Source organism: Coregonus clupeaformis, unplaced genomic scaffold (genome assembly GCF_020615455.1).
Source record: "Coregonus clupeaformis isolate EN_2021a unplaced genomic scaffold, ASM2061545v1 scaf0393, whole genome shotgun sequence".
In the NCBI taxonomy this organism is placed as follows: Eukaryota; Metazoa; Chordata; class Actinopteri; order Salmoniformes; family Salmonidae; genus Coregonus; species Coregonus clupeaformis.
In genome coordinates, this window is record NW_025533848.1 from 123,092 (window position 1) to 143,037 (window position 19,946).

General features: G+C 47.5%; 1 protein-coding gene across 1 annotated transcript; it reads right to left on the minus strand.

Annotated features, from left to right (window-relative positions):
* Window positions 1–578: 578 nt before the first annotated feature.
* Window positions 579–18,045, minus strand: si:ch211-106k21.5. Its single transcript, XM_041896899.2, has 2 exons — window positions 17,649–18,045; window positions 579–2,092 (listed from the first exon to the last, which is right to left on the minus strand). Exons 1-2 carry the CDS (start codon window positions 17,659–17,661, stop codon window positions 696–698), a joined length of 1,410 nt encoding a protein of 469 aa, XP_041752833.1. The 5' UTR covers window positions 17,662–18,045; the 3' UTR covers window positions 579–695.
* Window positions 18,046–19,946: the final 1,901 nt, after the last annotated feature.

Here is a 19,946-nt window from a genome sequence, read left to right on the forward strand (position 1 = left end):
GTGTGGTGGTGTGGTGGTGTGGTGTGGTGGTGTGGTGTGGTGTTGTGGTGTGGTGTGGTGTGGTGTGGTGTGGCGTGTTGTGGTGTGGTGTGGTGGTGTGGTGGTGTGGTGTGTTGTGGTGTGGTGTGTGTTCCACGGTGGATGATTTGGTCCCACAGAAAGAGGAGCTCAGGGTGATGTCATGTCAGTCCCATCCTGGAGATGAGGTGACCTCACTTCCTGTCATGATTGTGATGGATACTTCAGTGTTCCACATCTCTGTGGAACGTCACACACTTTTTCGCTCTGTCTCTCTTTTTCTCTGACACACTCACACACTCAAGCCAGCCAGCCAGTCAGCCAGTCAGCCAGTCAGTCAGCCAGTCAGCCAGTCAGTCAGTCAGCCAGCCAGTCAGCCAGCCAGCCAGCCAGCCAGCCAGTCAGTCAGTCAGTCAGTCAGCCAGTCAGCCAGCCAGTCAGCCAGTCAGTCAGCCAGTCAGCCAGCCAGCCAGTCAGTCAGCCAGTCAGCCAGTCAGCCAGCCAGTCAGCCAGCCAGCCAGCCAGTCAGCCAGCCAGCCAGTCAGCCAGTCAGCCAGTCAGTCAGCCAGTCAGCCAGTCAGTCAGTCAGCCAGCCAGTCAGCCAGCCAGCCAATCAGTCAGTCAGTGTTTCTGGTATCAGGAGAGACACACTCCTTCTAGCGAACCTATGTCCATTGTCACGACAGGTCAACGCTCTCGTACTCTGCGTGGTCCGAGGAGTGGTCTGATGCGTGGTTCGAGGAGTGGTCTGATGCGTGGTTCAAGGAGTGGTCTGATGCGTGGTTCGAGGAGTGGTCTGATGCGTGGTTCGAGGAGTGGTCTGATGCGTGGTTCGAGGCCTGATCCGAGGCGTGATCTGAGTCGTCCAGGTCAATGCCTGGCACCAGACTGTAGTATTCAGTGGACTGGGTCATATAAGCCTTCTCCCTGTCTGCTGAGTCCTTCATCACCTCTGTCACACTCACCGCATCCAGCTCTGCCTGTCCGCCCAGGCCCAGCTCAGGGCCCTCTGTCTGGGAGTAGGACCCAGGAGAGGGAGGGGAGCTGGGGAGGGAGTGAGGGAGGGACTCCACAGATTCTAGTTTAATCTCCACCTCCTCATAGATGTCCCTGGTGGAGCCAAGAAGGGTGGAGGAGGGTCGCAGGAGGAGCTGGTTCTTCAACATCCCCTTCCTGCTGCAGTCCCCCGCCGGGGGGAAGTTACCCCCTCCTCCACCCGCCGGGGGCTTGGATCGGTGGTGTTGGTGACCGTTGGATGAATGAGAGTGGGAGGCCTTCTTCTTGGAGGAGCCGAAGGCGGGCGCCTCCTTCTTCTTCCTCTTCCTCCCACAGCACCAGCAGAGGACCAGGCCGAGGAGGATGAGGAGGGGCAGGAGGATGAAGAGCGCTGTGAGCCCTGGAGGGCGGCAGACGTCACCAGGCGCCACCGACCACACGAGCCGCCCCGCCAGGCTCCGAGGAAACGCGCAGGTGATGTTACCCACGATGCCCTGCAGGCTGGTGTTGTTGTTGTTGTTGTTGTCCAGCCCCTCCACTAGGGAGCAAGAGCAGTCCCAGGGGTTGTCCACCAGTTCAAGCCTCTGCAGACCCCGCAGAGACAGCACAGAGGCGGGGAGAGAACGGAGGAGGTTGCCCCTGAGATCCAGCTCCTGAAGGCCGTCAGATCCCTTGAGGAAATCCTCAGGCAGCTCCCTCAGCTGGTTCATGCCCAGCTCCAGCACCTTCAGGCTGGGTAGATCTGACAGGAAGTCCCCTGGGATGGAGGTCAGTCTGTTGTGACCCAGGTAGACCTCCTGGAGAGGAGAGTGTGTGGTCTCTGTATCCTCCAGGTCTATCTGAGTGATGGTACAGTGAGACAGGTCCAGGACCTGTAGTCTGGTCCCGTTGGTGAGCATGGCCCAGGGAACATGGCCGAACGTGGAGCCGGAGTAGTTCAGACAGCAGGCCTCAACGGGTAGGACAGAGGGAAACTGGGCCAAAATGGTGGCTCCTGGACACTGAAATGATCCCTCTGAGTGGACGGTCCTCACAGGCAGAGTACACAGCAACAGCAGAGCCCACTGACAGAACATCTCTAGAGAGAGACAGAGAGAGAGAGAGAGAGAGAGAGAGAGAGAGAGAGAGAGAGAGAGAGAGAGAGACAGAGAGAGAGAGAGAGAGAGAGACAGCGAGAGAGAGAGAGAGAGAGAGAGAGAGAGAGAGAGAGAGAGAGAGACAGAGAGAGAGAGAGACAGAGAGAGAGAGAGAGAGAGAGACAGCGAGAGACATACAGAGAGAGAGAGACAGCGAGAGAGACAGCGAGAGACATACAGAGAGAGAGACAAGAGAGAGAGAGAGAGAGAGAGAGAGAGAGAGAGAGAGAGAGAGACAGAGAGAATAGAGAGAGAGAGAGAGAGAGAGGGAGAGAAAGACAGAGAAAGAGAGAGAGAGAGAGAGAGAGATTGTGATTTGTAAGTTGTGCAGATTAAATCATTGGCCAGTGCAGTTCCCTCCTTCTCTCTCTCTCCCTCTCAGAGGGACATGCTATCTGTTGTTCCACAGAAATGTAACCAGGAACCTGTTACCTAGCAACCGCTGTAGGAGCCCTTCTGAGGCTCCTGGCTGGTTGTTGACAAGTCTGGGAGGCCGTCGGCCTGGCGACGCGGAACGCTGGGGATCAGGCGTCCACCTCTCACGCCTCTCTACTGTAGTCTGTCTCTCTGTCTGTCTGTCTGTCTGTCTGTCTGTCTGTCTGTCTGTCTGTCTGTCTGTCTGCCTGTCTCTCTGTCTGTCTGTCTGTCTGTCTGTCTGTCTGTCTGTCTCTCTGTCTGTCTGTCTGTCTGTCTGTCTGTCTGTCTGTCTGTCAACTGAACCAACTCTGTAATGGTCAACTTAAACAGATCCTGAATCCTGACCATCTTCTCCATCTGACTTGTGAAGGGTATTTTGGATGACAAATGAAAGTTGATCAACAAAAGTTTCTTTATAGTTAAAAAACTCTCTCTCCAACTGACTCTAAAAACCTCATTTTAAACAGGCAGGAATAGAGAGAGAGAAAGCCTGGATCTGTGTGTGGCTGGTAGAAAGAGAGAGAGAGAGAAAGCCTGGATCTGTGTGGATATGACATCACACTTCCTCAGACACAATAGAACAGGAATGGAAGAGTGAGGAATGTGCTAACTCCCCAACAACCCAGCAGACTGACTGACTGACTGACTGACTGACTGACTGACTGGCTGACTGGCTGACTGGCTGACTGACTGGCTGACTGGCTGACTGGCTGACTGGCTGACTGACTGACTGACCTACTGACTGACTGACTGACTGACTGGCTGACTGGCTGACTGACTGACTGACTGACTGACTGACTGACTGACTGACTGGCTGACTGGCTGGCTGACTGACTGACTGACTGACTGACTGGCTGACTGACTGGCTGACTGGCTGACTGACTGACTGACTGACTGAATGGCTGACTGACTGTGCTAACTCCCCAACAACCCAGCAGACTGACTGACTGTGCAGTTTTGTGGTCTGCACTCTAAAAGAGAGAATGCACATAGTGTGAGATTGCCCACCCTTGCTTTTAGCCCTGGTTGTATTTCAGTCCACTGAGCTGTAGAGAGAAAACAGCTGTCTGTCACCTGTGAGGCTGTGGCCAGCAGTAATACACCTGTACACCACCTGTGCAATAAGAATGGCTTTCTGAAACTATAGCAGGGTTTCTATAGCAGGGTTTCTTAAACTATGGGTCGGGACCCAGAGTGGACCCTGGGCATGTGAGAGGTGGATCCTGAGTTATGAGGATAAATCTATAAATCACACACTATTTCTTCTTAATTTAGGAGGAGGGGAAGGTATGATTGTGGGAATATAAACCCTGTACAGAGGTCTCGTCTTCACCGTGTGAAAGTCACTGTGTTTTAACTCAACAGACATTTGACACTCAATTTATGACTACATTTGATGCGCTACACGGGTTACTTGCTATGAATGTTTTTTCTAAAACATTAAGTCAAATCAAGTGTGTTACAGCTCGGCTAGAATAAAACGTGCACCCAGAGCAGACCATAAGTTAACCATGTGTTCCAGCATTGCTATAGTATCCAGTCTTTGCCTGCTGGTCAGTACGTCCAGATGGGACTTCATTATAGTTATTTACCAAGATGAGGACGTGTATTTTGGTAGTTTCTTAGGAAAAGCACTGGGGAGTTTGAGGGAGGAAGTTGATTTGTTTACAAAAGAGTGAAGCATTATCCAACACTGTCTCTATCAAAGATATTATCCCATAGAGACTGACGACTATGACAGTCACTGTTTATCTAGACTTGGGTTACGCCTCAAATGGCACCGTATTCCCTATATAGTGCACTACTTTAGACCAGAGAATGGCACCGTATTCCCTATATAGTGCACTACTTTAGACCAGAGAATGGCACCCTATTCCCTATATAGTGCACTACTTTAGACCAGAGAATGGCACCCTATTCCCTATATAGTGCACTACTTTAGACCAGAGAATGGCACCCTATTCCTTATATAGTGCACTACTTTAGACCAGAGAATGGCACCCTATTCCCTATATAGTGCACTACTTTAGACCAGAGAATGGCACCCTATTCCCTATATAGTGCACTACTTTAGACCAGAGAATGGCACCCTATTCCCTATATAGTGCACTACTTTAGACCAGAGAATGGCACCCTAGTCTCTACATAGTGCACTACTTTAGACCAGAGAATGGCACCCTATTCCATATATAGTGCACTACTTTAGACCAGAGAATGGCACCCTAGTCCCTATATAGTGCACTACTTTAGACCAGAGAATGGCACCCTAGTCCCTATATAGTGCACTACTTTAGACCAGAGAATGGGACCCTATTCCCTATATAGTGCACTACTTTTGACCAGTGCCCAAAGTGCACTACATAGGGAATAGCGTGCCATTTGGGATGCACTTTGGCCTCCTGTAATTTATACTCAGTATCATTTGCATCCTTCACAGCTTTATGAAAAGGCTTTGTTGAAACTCATAACGAGAAGTAGGCCCTATGGCTGTTTTAGTCAAAGTTCTGCTACAATCGATTTAAAATGGAAAGATAACTGAGAATGGAAGATACCAGGACAAGCACAGATACTGTTTACTGTTGCAGTATTCTCATCAGAACTATTCTGACTGAAGCAGACTTTCTTTTGATTTATTTAACACACACATTGATACACATTGATCAGGCTATCTGCTATGGGGCATTGAAGGCTTTCCAACAGTCTAGATACCAGATAAGCTGGTCATTTATTCACCTCATTGATTGAAACTAACTGATCAGGTAAACAAACGGTCACTGAGAGGTTGGGTTGTGGACTCCTGAACTAAAACAATTTCCCTGCTTTATCAATGCAACAATCACTTGATCAGTAGGGACACTACCGAATCTAGGGATTCCTTGTTGAAACAAAAGCGCCTCCTCTTTTTAAGTAAGAAGAGTGCTATAATGTTTGCTAATGCTGTGATTAGTGGCCGTTTACTGTACCTAACCTTATCCAACAAGAATTCCATGAATTCCTTGTTGAAGTGATTTAAATGTGTGCTAACAGTTGGTTCAACAGTCCACATTCAGAACCATGATAGGCCTGCTAGTGATCCATCCATGTGTAGTCTAATGCTCTGGTCTGATACTAGTGATCCATCCATGTGTAGTCTAATGCTCTGATACTACTGATCCATCCATGTGTAGCCTAATGCTCTGGTCTGATACTAGTGATCCATCCATGTGTAGTCTAATGCTCTGGTCTGATACTAGTGATCCATCCATGTGTAGTCTAATGCTCTGGCCTGATAATAGTGATCCATCCATGTGTAGTCTAATGCTCTGGTCTGATACTAGTGATCCATCCATGTGTAGTCTAATGCTCTGGTCTGATACTAGTGATCCATCCATGTGTAGTCTAATGCTCTGGTCTGATACTAATGATCCATCCATGTGTAGCCTAATGCTCTGGTCTGATACTAATGATCCATCCATGTGTAGTCTAAAGCTCTGGTCTGATACTAGTGATCCATCCATGTGTAGCCTGATGCTCTGGTCTTATACTAGGGATCCATCCATGTGTAGCCTAATGCTCTGGTCTGATACTAATGATCCATCTATGTGTAGCCTGATGCAATGGTCTGATAATAGTGATCCATCCATGTGTAGTCTAATGCGCTGGTCTGATACTAATGATCCATCCATGTGTAGCCTAATGCTCTGGTCTGATACTAATGATCCATCCATGTGTAGCCTGATGCTCTGGTCTGATAATAGTGATCCATCCATGTGTAGTCTAATGCTCTGGTCTGATACTAGTGATCCATCCATGTGTAGTCTAATGCTCTGGTCTGATACTAGTGATCCATCCATGTGTAGTCTAATGCTCTGGTCTGATACTAATGATCCATCCATGTGTAGTCTAAAGCTCTGGTCTGATACTAGTGATCCATCCATGTGTAGCCTGATGCTCTGGTCTGATACTAGGGATCCATCCATGTGTAGCCTAATGCTCTGGTCTGATACTAATGATCCATCTATGTGTAGCCTGATGCTCTGGTCTGATACTAGTGATCCATCCATGTGTAGTCTAATGCTCTGGTCTGATACTAATGATCCATCCATATGTAGTCAAATGCTTTGGTCTGATACTAATGATCCATCCATGTGTAGCCTGATGCTCTGGTCTGATACTAATGATCCATCCATGTGTAGTCTAATGCTCTGGTCTGATACTAGTGATCCATCCATGTGTAGCCTAATGCTCTGGTCTGATACTAATGATCCATCCATGTGTAGCCTGATGCTCTGGTCTGATACTAATGATCCATCCATGTGTAGCCTAATGCTCTGGTCTGATACTAATGATCCATCCATGTGTAGCCTAATGCTCTGGTCTGATACTAGTGATCCATCCATGTGTAGCCTGATGCTCTGGTCTGATACTAGTGATCCATCCATGTGTAGCCTAATGCTCTGGTCTGATACTAATGATCCATCCATGTGTAGCCAGATGCTCTGGTCTGATACTAATGATCCATCCATGTGTAGCATGATGCTCTGGTCTGATACTAATGTCCATCCATGTGTAGTCTGATGCTCTGGTCTGATATCCATCCATGTGTAGTCTAATGCTCTGGTCTGATATTAATGATCCATCCATGTGTAGTCTAATGCTCTGGTCTGATACTAATGATCCATCCATGTGTAGCCTGATGCTCTGGTCTGATACTAGTGATCCATCCATGTATAGCCTGATGCTCTGGTCTGATACTAATGATCCATCCATGTGTAGCCTGATGCTCTGGTCTGATACTAATGATCCATCCATGTGTAGCCTGATGCTCTGGTCTGATATCCATCCATGTGTAGCCTGATGCTCTGGTCTGGTACTAATGATCCATCCATGTGTAGTCTAATGCTCTGGTCTGATTCTAATGATCCATCCATGTGTAGCCTGATGCTCTGGTCTGATACTAGTGATCCATCCATGTGTAGCCTGATGCTCTGGTCTGATACTAATGATCCATCCATGTGTAGCCTGATGCTCTGGTCTGATACTAGTGATCCATCCATGTATAGCCTGATGCTCTGGTCTGATACTAATGATCCATCCATGTGTAGCCTGATGCTCTGGTCTGATATCCATCCATGTGTAGCCTGATGCTCTGGTCTGGTACTAATGATCCATCCATGTGTAGTCTAATGCTCTGGTCTGATACTAATGATCCATCCATGTGTAGCCTGATGCTCTGGTCTGATATCCATCCATGTGTAGCCTGATGCTCTGGTCTGGTACTAATGATCCATCCATGTGTAGTCTAATGCTCTGGTCTGATTCTAATGATCCATCCATGTGTAGCCTGATGCTCTGGTCTGATACTAGTGATCCATCCATGTGTAGCCTGATGCTCTGGTCTGATACTAATGATCCATCCATGTGTAGCCTGATGCTCTGGTCTGATACTAGTGATCCATCCATGTATAGCCTGATGCTCTGGTCTGATACTAATGATCCATCCATGTGTAGCCTGATGCTCTGGTCTGATACTAATGATCCATCCATGTGTAGCCTGATGCTCTGGTCTGATATCCATCCATGTGTAGCCTGATGCTCTGGTCTGGTACTAATGATCCATCCATGTGTAGTCTAATGCTCTGGTCTGATTCTAATGATCCATCCATGTGTAGCCTGATGCTCTGGTCTGATACTAGTGATCCATCCATGTGTAGCCTGATGCTCTGGTCTGATACTAATGATCCATCCATGTGTAGCCTGATGCTCTGGTCTGATACTAATGATCCATCCATGTGTAGCCTGATGCTCTGGTCTGATACTAATGATCCATCCATGTGTAGTCTGATGCTCTGGTCTGATATCCATCCATGTGTAGTCTAATGCTCCGGTGTGATACTAATGATCCATCCATGTGTAGCCTGATGCTCTGGTCTGATACTAGTGATCCATCCATGTTTAGCCTGATGCTCTGGTCTGATACTAATGATCCATCCATGTGTAGCCTGATGCTCTGGTCTGATACTAATGATCCATCCATGTGTAGACTAATGCTCTGGTCTAATACTAATGATCCATCCATGTGTAGCCTGATGCTCTGGTCTGATACTAATGATCCATCCATGTGTAGCCTGATGCTCTGGTCTGATACTAATGATCCATCCATGTGTAGCCTGATGCTCTGGTCTGATATCCATCCATGTGTAGCCTGATGCTCTGGTCTGGTACTAAGGATCCATCCATGTGTAGCCTAATGCTCTGGTCTGATACTAATGATCCATCCATGTGTAGCCTGATGCTCTGGTCTGATACTAATGATCCATCCATGTGTAGCCTGATGCTCTGGTCTGGTACTAGTGATCCATCCATGTGTAGTCTGATGCTCTGGTCTGATATCCATCCATGTGTAGCCTAATGCTCTGGTCTGGTACTAATTATCCATCCATGTGTAGCCTGATGCTCTGGTATGATACTAGTGATCCATCCATGTGTAGCCTAATGCTCTGGTCTGATACTAATGATCCATCCATGTGTAGTCTAATGCTCTGGTCTGATACTAATGATCCATCCATGTGTAGTCTAATGCTCTGGTCTGATACTAATGATCCATCCATGTGTAGTCTAATGCTCTGGTCTGATACTAATGATCCATCCATGTGTAGTCTAATGCTCTGGTCTGATACTAATGATCCATCCATGTGTAGTCTAATGCTCTGGTCTGATACTAATGATCCATCCATGTGTAGTCTAATGCTCTGGTCTGATACTAATGATCCATCCATGTGTAGTCTAATGCTCTGGTCTGATACTAGTGATCCATCCATGTGTAGTCTAATGCTCTGGTCTGATACTAGGGATCCATCCATGTGTAGCCTAATGCTCTGGTCTGATACTAATGATCCATCTATGTGTAGCCTGATGCAATGGTCTGATAATAGTGATCCATCCATGTGTAGTCTAATGCGCTGGTCTGATACTAATGATCCATCCATGTGTAGCCTAATGCTCTGGTCTGATACTAATGATCCATCCATGTGTAGCCTGATGCTCTGGTCTGATAATAGTGATCCATCCATGTGTAGTCTAATGCTCTGGTCTGATACTAGTGATCCATCCATGTGTAGTCTAATGCTCTGGTCTGATACTAGTGATCCATCCATGTGTAGTCTAATGCTCTGGTCTGATACTAATGATCCATCCATGTGTAGTCTAATGCTCTGGTCTGATACTAATGATCCATCCATGTGTAGTCTAATGCTCTGGTCTGATACTAATGATCCATCCATGTGTAGTCTAATGCTCTGGTCTGATACTAATGATCCATCCATGTGTAGTCTAATGCTCTGGTCTGATATCCATCCATGTGTAGCCTAATGCTCTGGTCTGATATCCATCCATGTGTAGCCTGATGCTCTGGTCTGGTACTAATGATCCATCCATGTGTAGCCTGATGCTCTGGTCTGGTACTAATGATCCATCCATGTGTAGTCTAATGCTCTGGTCTGATATCCATCCATGTGTAGCCTGATGCTCTGGTCTGGTACTAATGATCCATCCATGTGTAGCCTGATGCTCTGGTCTGGTACTAATGATCCATCCATGTGTAGCCTGATGCTCTGGTCTGATATCCATCCATGTGTAGCCTGATGCTCTGGTCTGGTACTAATGATCCATCCATGTGTAGTCTAATGCTCTGGTCTGATACTAGTGATCCATCCATGTGTAGTCTAATGCTCTGGTCTGATACTAATGATCCATCCATGTGTAGTCTAATGCTCTGGTCTGATATCCATCCATGTGTAGCCTGATGCTCTGGTCTGGTACTAATGATCCATCCATGTGTAGTCTAATGCTCTGGTCTGATACTAGTGATCCATCCATGTGTAGTCTAATGCTCTGGTCTGATACTAATGATCCATCCATGTGTAGCCTAATGCTCTGGTCTGATACTAGCCTGCATCCCAAACGACACCCTATTCCCTTCAGGGCCACCGGGCTCTGGTCTAAAGTAGTGCACTATATGGGAATAAGGTTCTAATTGGGACGCATCCTTAGTGACTCTGGTAGCGATGGCAACAGAGTCTAAAGGTTGGAGTGATTGATAATATTTCAACATCTGTTCCATGGTAAGATTATATGACAGGAAAGCTGTGGTCTGTGTTTTGTCAAGTCATAGAACAGAACAGGCAAAGCACCGTGTTGACTGAGGAGGGTCTCTGTGTGTAAATCTCAGTCCTGGGCTCTGTGCCTAATGGCACCCTATTTCCAATGTACTTTTCTTGTCAAAAGTAGTGCACTATATAGGGAATAGGGTGCCATTCTCTGGTCTAATGTAATGCACTATATAGGGAATAGGGTACCATTCTCAAGTCTAAAGTAGTGCACTATATAGGGAATAGGGTGCCATTCTCTGGTCTAAAGTAGTGCACTATATAGGGAATAGGGTGCCATTCTCTGGTCTAAAGTAGTGCACTATAGGGAATAGGGTGCCATTCTCTGGTCTAAAGTAGTGCACTATATAGGGAATAGGGTGCCATTCTCTGGTCTAAAGTAGTGCACTATATAGGGAATAGGGTGCCATTCTCTGGTCTAAAGTAGTGCACTATATAGGGAATAGGGTGCCATTCTCTGGTCTAAAGTAGTGCACTATATAGGGAATAGGGTGCCATTCTCTGGTCTAAAGTAGTGCACTATATAGGGAATAGGGTGCCATTCTCTGGTCTAAAGTAGTGCACTATATAGGGAATAGGGTGCCATTCTCTGGTCTAAAGTAGTGCACTACATAGGGAATAGGGTGCCATTCTCTGGTCTAAAGTAGTGCACTACATAGGGAATAGGGTGCCATTCTCTGGTCTAAAGTAGTGCACTATATAGGGAATAGGGTGCCATTCTCTGGTCTAAAGTAGTGCACTATATAGGGAATAGGGTGCCATTCTCTGGTCTAAAGTAGTGCACTATATAGGGATTAGGGTGCCATTCTCTGGTCTAAAGTAGTGCACTATATAGGGAATAGGGTGCCATTCTCTGGTCTAAAGTAGTGCACTATATAGGGATTAGGGTACCATTCTCTGGTCTAATGTAATGCACTATATAGGGAATAGGGTGCCATTCTCTGGTCTAAAGTAGTGCACTATATAGGGAATAGGGTGCCATTCTCTGGTCTAAAGTAGTGCACTATATAGGGAATAGGGTGCCATTCTCTGGTCTAAAGTAGTGCACTATATAGGGAATAGGGTGCCATTCTCTGGTCTAAAGTAGTGCACTATATAGGGAATAGGGTGCCATTCTCTGGTCAAAAGTAGTGCACTATATAGGGAATAGGGTGCCATTCTCTGGTCAAACGTAGTGCACTATATAGGGAATAGGGTGCCATTCTCTGGTCTAAAGTAGTGCACTATATAGGGAATAGGGTGCCATTCTCTGGTCAAAAGTAGTGCACTATATAGGGAATAGGGTGCCATTCTCTGGTCTAAAGTAGTGCACTATATAGGGAATAGGGTGCCATTCTCTGGTCTAAAGTAGTGCACTATATAGGGATTAGGGTACCATTCTCTGGTCTAATGTAATGCACTATATAGGGAATAGGGTGCCATTCTCTGGTCTAATGTAATGCACTATATAGGGAATAGGGTGCCATTCTCTGGTCTAAAGTAGTGCACTATATAGGGATTAGGGTACCATTCTCTGGTCTAAAGTAGTGCACTATATAGGGAATAGGGTGGCATTCTCTGGTCTAAAGTAGTGCACTATATAGGGAATAGGGTGCCATTCTCTGGTCTAAAGTAGTGCACTATATAGGGATTAGGGTACCATTCTCTGGTCTAAAGTAGTGCACTATATAGGGAATAGGGTGGCATTCTCTGGTCTAAAGTAGTGCACTATATAGGGAATAGGGTGCCATTCTCTGGTCTAAAGTAGTGCACTATATAGGGAATAGGGTGCCATTCTCTGGTCTAATGTAGTGCACTATATAGGGAATAGGGTGCCATTCTCTGGTCTAAAGTAGTGCACTATATAGGGAATAGGGTGCCATTCTCTGGTCTAAAGTAGTGCACTATATAGGGAATAGGGTGCCATTCTCTGGTCTAATGTAGTGCACTATATAGGGAATAGGGTGCCATTCTCTGGTCTAAAGTAGTGCACTATATAAGGAATAGGGTGCCATTCTCTGGTCTAAAGTAGTGCACTATATAGGGAATAGGGTGCCATTCTCTGGTCTAATGTAGTGCACATATAGGGAATAGGGTGCCATTCTCTGGTCTAAAGTAGTGCACTATATAGGGAATAGGGTGCCATTCTCTGGTCTAAAGTAGTGCACTATATAGGGAATAGGGTGCCATTCTCTGGTCTAAAGTAGTGCACTATATAGGGAATAGGGTGCCATTCTCTGGTCTAAAGTAGTGCACTATATAAGGAATAGGGTGCCATTCTCTGGTCTAAAGTAGTGCACTATATAGGGAATAGGGGTGCCATTCTCTGGTCTAATGTAGTGCACTATATAGGGAATAGGGTGCCATTCTCTGGTCTAAAGTAGTGCACTATATAGGGAATAGGGTGCCATTCTCTGGTCTAAAGTAGTACACTATATAGGGAATAGGGTGCCATTCTCTGGTCTAAAGTAGTGCACTATATAGGGAATAGGGTGCCATTCTCTGGTCTAAAGTAGTGCACTATATAGGGAATAGGGTGCCATTCTCTGGTCTAAAGTAGTGCACTATATAGGGAATAGGGTGCCATTCTCTGGTCTAATGTAGTGCACTATATAGGGAATAGGGTGCCATTCTCTGGTCTAAAGTAGTGCACATATAGGAAATAGGGTGCCATTCTCTGGTCTAAAGTAGTGCACTATATAGGGAATAGGGTGCCATTCTCTGGTCTAATGTAGTGCACTATATAGGGAATAGGGGTGCCATTCTCTGGTCTAAAGTAGTGCACTATATAGGGAATAGGGTGCCATTCTCTGGTCTAAAGTAGTGCACTATATAGGGAATAGGGTGCCATTCTCTGGTCTAAAGTAGTGCACTATATAAGGAATAGGGTGCCATTCTCTGGTCTAAAGTAGTGCACTATATAGGGAATAGGGTGCCATTCTCTGGTCTAAAGTAGTGCACTATATAGGGAATAGGGTGCCATTCTCTGGTCTAAAGTAGTGCACTATATAGGGAATAGGGTGCCATTCTCTGGTCTAAAGTAGTGCACTATGTAGGGAATAGGGTGCCATTTGGGACGCAAGTCTCTCACTGAGGTCAAAGGTTGTGGATGACTAATGTTCTATGTAGCCTGCTATGAAACAGCACAGCAACAGGGCCACGTCCCAACTGGCATCATATTCCCTATTGGCCCTGATCAGAAGTAGTGCACTATATAGCAGGCCTATCCGCTTGTCAGTTTCAACGGCGCGCTCACTTGGCATTATCTAAACAGTGTGTTTCTGGGGAATGTCTCGTCATGGAGTATGTGTACAGTAGAGTTCTCAGTGGAGATATTAGGGTATGTTCATGATACACTACATGACCAAAAGTATGTGGACACCTGCTCGTCGAACATCTCATTCAAAAATCCTGGACATCAATATAGAGTTGCCCCCCCCTTTTGCTGCTATAACAGCCTCCACTCTTCTGGGAAGGCTTTCCACTAGATGTTGGAATATTTCTGCGGGGACTTGCTTCCATTCAGCCACAAGAGCATTAGTGAGGTCGGGCACTGATGTTGGGCGATTAGGCCTGGCTCGCAGTCGGCGTTCCAATTCATCCCAAAGGTGTTCGATGGGGTTGAGATCAGGGCTCTGTGTAGGCCAGTCAAGTTCTTCCACACCTATCTCGACAAACCATTTCTGTATGGACCTCGCTTTGTGCACAGGGGCATTGTCATGCTGAAACAGGAAAGGGTCTTCCCCAAACTGTTGCCACAAAGTTGGAAGCACAGAATCGTCTAGAATGTCATTGTCCGCTGTAGCGTTAAGATTTCCCTTCACTGGAACTAAGGGGCTTAGCCCGAACCATGAAAAACAGCCCCAGACCATTATTCCTCCTCCACCAAACTTTACAGCTGGCACTATGCATTGGGGCAGGTATCATTCTCCTGGCATCCGCCAAAACCAGATTCGTTCGTCGGACTGCCAGATGATGAAGCGTGATTCATCACTCCAGAGAATGCGTTTCACTGCTCCAGAGTCCAATGGCGGCGAGCTTTACACCACTCCAGCCGACACTTGGCATTGCACATGGTGATCTTAGGCTTGTGTGTGGCTGCTCGGCCATGGAAACCCATTTCATGAAGCTCCCGACGAACAGTTCTTATGCTGACGTTGCTTCCAGAGGCAGTTTGGAACTCGGTAGTGAGTGTTGCAGACAATTTTTAAGCGCTACACGCTTCAGTACTCTGCGGTCTCGTTTTGTGAGCTTGTGTGGCCTACCACTTCGCGGCTGAGCCGTTGTTGCTCCTAGATGTTTCCACTTCACAATAACAGCACTTACAGTTGTCCGGGGCAGCTCTAGCAGGGCAGAAATGTGACGAACTGACTTGTTGGAAAGGTTGGCATCCTATGACAGTGCCACGTTGAAAGTCACTGAGCTCTTCAGTAAGGCCATTCTACTGCCAATGTTTGTCTATGGAGATTGCATGGCTGTGTGCTCAATTTTGTTGTTGTTGCAAATGGTGTGGCTGAAATAGCCGAATCCACTAATTTGAAGGGGTGTCCACATACTTTTGTATATATAGTGTATCTTAGGGCATGTGTTCATGAAATATCTTAGGGTGTGTGTAGAGTGATAGATCATTTTATGGGTGTGTGTGTGTGTGGAGTGGGTAGAGAGAGAGAGATCTTATCCTAGGGTGTGTGTAGGCCTACAGAGAGACATTGTTATGCGTGTACTGTGTAGTCAAGAGATGTGTACAGAGAGACATTATGTGTATAATAATTTGTTCTTAACTGACTTGCCTAGTTAAATAAAGGTTAAATAAATAAATGTGCGTACTGTGTTACTGTGTAGTCGATGTGTACAGAAAGACAATATGTGTATAAGAATTTGTTCTTAACTGACTTGCCTAGTTAAATAAAGGTTAAATAAATAAATGTGTGTACTGTGTTACTGTGTAGTCAAGAGATGTGTACGGAGAGGAGAGGAGAGGAGAGGAGAGGAGGGGAGAGGAGAGGAGAGGAGAGGAGAGGAGAGGAGAGGAGGAGAGGAGAGGAGAGGAGAGGAGAGGAGAGGAGAGGAGAAGGAGGGAGAGGAGAGGAGAGGAGAGGAGAGGAGAGGAGAGGAGAGGAGAGGAGAGGAGAGGAGAGGAGAGGAGAGGAGAGGAGAAGGAGGGAGAGGAGAGGAGAGGAGAGGAGAGGAGAGGAGAGGGAGAGGAGAAGAGAGGAGGGAGAGGAGAGGAGAGGAGAGAGAGAGGAGAGGAGAGGAGAGGGGAAAGGAGGAGAGGAGAGGAGAGGAGAGGAGAGGAGGAGAGGAGGGGGGAGGAGAGTAGTGGAGAGGAGAGGGGAGGAGAGGAGAGGAGAGGAGATGAGGGGAGGGAGAGGAGAGGAGAGGAGAGGAGAGGAGAGGAGAGGGAGGGAGAGGAGGGGGGAGGAGAGGAGAGGAGAGGAGATGAGGGAGAGGAGAGGAGAGGAGAGGAGATGAGGGAGAGGGAGAGGAGAGGAGAGAGAGGAGAGGAGAGGAGAGGAGAGGAGAGGGGAAGGAGGAGGAGAGGAGAGGAGAGGAGGGGAGAGGAGGGGAGAGGAGAGGAGAGGGGAAGGAGGAGGAGAGGAGAGGAGAGGAGAGGAGAGGAGAGGGAGAGGAGAGGAGAGGAGAGGAGAGGAGGAGAGGAGAGGAGAGGAGAGGAGGAGAGGAGAGGAGAGGAGGGGGGAGGAGAGCGGGGGAGGAGAGGAGAGGAGAGGAGAGGAGGGGGAGGAGAGGAGAAGAGAGGAGGGGAGAGGAGGGAGAGAGAGGAGAGGAGAGGGAGGGAAGGAGGAGAGGAGAGGAGAGGAGAGGAGAGGAGAGGAGAGAGAGGAGAGGAGAGGAGAGGGAGAAGAGAGGAGGGGAGAGGAGAGGGAGAGGAGAGGAGAGGAGAGAGGGAAAGGAGGAGAGGAGAGGAGAGGAGAGGAGAGGAGAGGAGAGGAGGAGAGGAGGGGGGAGGAGAGAGTGGAGAGGGAGAGGGGAGGAGAGGAGAGGAGAGGAGATGAGGGGGAGGGGAGAGGAGAGGAGAGGAGAGGAGAGGAGAGGAGAGGAGAGGGAGAGGAGGGGGAGGAGAGGAGAGGAGAGGAGATGAGGGGAGAGGAGAGGAGAGGGAGAGGAGATGAGGGAGAGGAGAGGAGAGGAGAGAGGAGAGGAGAGGAGAGGAGAGAGAGAGGAGAGGGGAAGGAGGAGGAGAGGAGAGGAGAGGAGGGGAGAGGAGGGAGAGGGAGAGGAGAGGGAAGGAGGAGGAGGAGAGGAGAGGAGAGGAGAGGAGAGGAGAGGAGAGGAGAGGAGAGGAGAGGAGAGGAGAGAGGAGAGGAGGAGAGGAGAGGAGAGGAGAGGAGGGGGGAGGAGAGTGGGGGAGGAGAGGAGAGGAGAGGAGAGGAGGGGGGAGGAGAGGAGAGGAGTGGAGGATGTTTATTCTGAGGACTAAGATGATCTCATTCTGGAACACATTCTCTCTCTCTGAGTTTCCTCAAAGCCAACAAATAACTGATAAATAAAGAGCATTCAGACTGTATAGCCTATGCTACCTGCATCACTCTTTTGATGTTATTTTAAAACACTTTTTTAAATGTATGGGCAGATTAAATTCAATATAAGACTTGACTTATAAACTTTTCATGAGACTTGACTGAATGTTAGACTAAACTAATCAGCTGAGCTACAAAGTCATTCCCCCTGCTTATCAACCAAATGGTTACACCTAGTTACAGCAACAACAAGTGACATTTTACTTTTAAAAAGATGTCTAAAACAAACAAACGACTTCCAGATGCAGCACTCTCAGCCTATTTTAAATTATATCACAGAGTAATATAAATATTACACACTGTAGCCTAATAAAGCATAAATTAACAACAATATTAACTTTTTCCTATTCCCCATATGGCAAAATAAAGTTGTATAATATTGCAGCGACCCTGAATGAATGTATTATTTATCTTACCTTTAAACGCCATTGGCTGCAACCTGTTGCCTCGTCTCCAATAGATGCCCGTAGCCTACAACACCGCTGTCAACCCGTCCGCCACAGCCAGCATGTATCCCGCCTGTAAAACGCTTAGTAGCCTACAGCAGTGACCGCTGCCAAGCACTCTTCATCACGTCAACCTAAATAACGAACTGACTTAGTAACTATTGACTCACCACCGCCGCTCTCTTTTCACTATGGGTGTGTCGGTGTGCCTGGCTCCCGGCACTGCACAGTCCGCCAATAAACTTTAAACGGAATGTGGAAATTGTGTGTGTTGTCGGTGTATGTTCGTGTGCGCGCGCGCGGTATGTGCGTGACTGAGACATTGACGTAGGATAAAAGAGCGCTGTAACTTTCCTTTTAATTCCTTTTAAGCGCGGTCGTGATAGTTGGTGGTTCTATACCGCGCCCCGGTAACACTGTAGCCTGGTACCAGTGCGCGCTCTGGTGGGCGTCGATGGATGCGTCTTCCGCGTAAAGTTCCAAAACCCTCTGTAGAAGCGCGTTTTACCGCCTGTCGCCGCTAGATGGCTCTGTTGGAGGATATTACTAGGACCAATTCAGTTCACGTCCAAAACCAATACGGCAAATATGTTTCAATTCATCACCACAATGATCACAATCACTGAGCTGCCAGAACAATCAAGCAATACATTGTTTATTTAGGAAAACAAGAACGGTTCATGTACAGTTTAACGAGGGCGGCAGGTAGCCTGGCGGGGAAGTGACCGAAAGGTTGCTGGATCGAATCCCAGAGCTGACAAGACAAGAAATCTGTCCTTCTGCCTCTGAGCAAGACATGTTAACCCACTGTTCCCCGGGCGCCGATGACGTGGATGTGGATTAAGGCAGCCCCCCGCACCTCTCTGATTCAGAGGGGTTGGGTTAAATGCGGAAGACACATTTCAGTTGAATGCATTCAGTTGTACTGCATTCAGTTGTACAACTGACTAGGTATCCCCCTTTCACTTCAAACTTACACATTCTTTACTTACTGATATCTCTTCCTAACATTGAGTTGCACCGCCCCCTTTTGAGCGTGGAAAAACCCAGCAACATTGCAGTTCTTGACACAAACCGGTGCGCCTGGCACCTACTAACATACACCGTTCAAAGGCACTTAAATATTTTGTCTTGCCTATTCACCCTCTGAATGGCACACATTACACAATCCATGTCTCAATTGTCTCAAGGCTTAAAAAATCCTTCTTTAACCTGTCTCCTCCCCTTCATCTACACTGATTGAAGTGGATTTAACAGGTGACATCAATAAGGGATCATAGCTTTCACCTGGATTCACCTGGTCAGTCTGTCATGCAGGTGTCCTTAATGTTTTGTCCACTCAGTGTATATCTCCCCTGTGAGAAATAGTAATACATGAAACCCAATGTAAACCCTCTCCTCCTCCCTCTCCAAGTCAAATATATTACATTATTACATAATTAACACTACGACATGGATACAGAGCAGACAACATTGATCCATGTGTGAATGCATATATGCAAAAGTCCTTTGTGGCACTTAGGTTGGTCCAGTCCATTGGTTTGCCCAGTCCAATCTGACCCTCTATAGTTCCTTCCATGGTGGCACAGCTTAACATACTCCCGAGTCGAGGCTAGGTTGGTACTGAAGAACATAAGAGTCTGAGAATAGGGAGTAGAAATGACCCAGGCAATGTGTCCTACCTCCTGGAACACCAGCATGGTACTGGGGGTGGTAGGCAGGGTGTGTCCTACCTCCTGGAACACCAGCATGGTACTGGGGGTGGTAGGCAGGGTGTGTCCTACCTCCTGGAACACCAGCATGGTACTGGGGGTGGTAGGCAGGGTGTGTCTTACCTCCTGTAACACCAGCATGGTACTGAGGGTGGTAGGCAGGGTGTGTCCTACCTCCTGGAACACCAGCATGGTACTGGGGGTGGTAGGCAGGGTGTGTCTTACCTCCTGTAACACCAGCATGGTACTGAGGGTGGTAGGCAGGGTGTGTCCTACCTCCTGGAACACCAGCATGGTACTGGGGGTGGTAGGCAGGGTGTGTCTTACCTCCTGTAACACCAGCATGGTACTGGGGGTGGTAGGCAGGGTGTGTCCTACCTCCTGGAACACCAGCATGGTGCTGGGGGTGGTAGGCAGGGTGTGTCCTACCTCCTGGAACACCAGCATGGTACTGGGGGTGGTAGGCAGGGTGTGTCCTACCTCCCGTAACACCAGCATGGTACTGGGGGTGGTAGGCAGGGTGTGTCCTACCTCCCGTAACACCAGCATGGTGCTG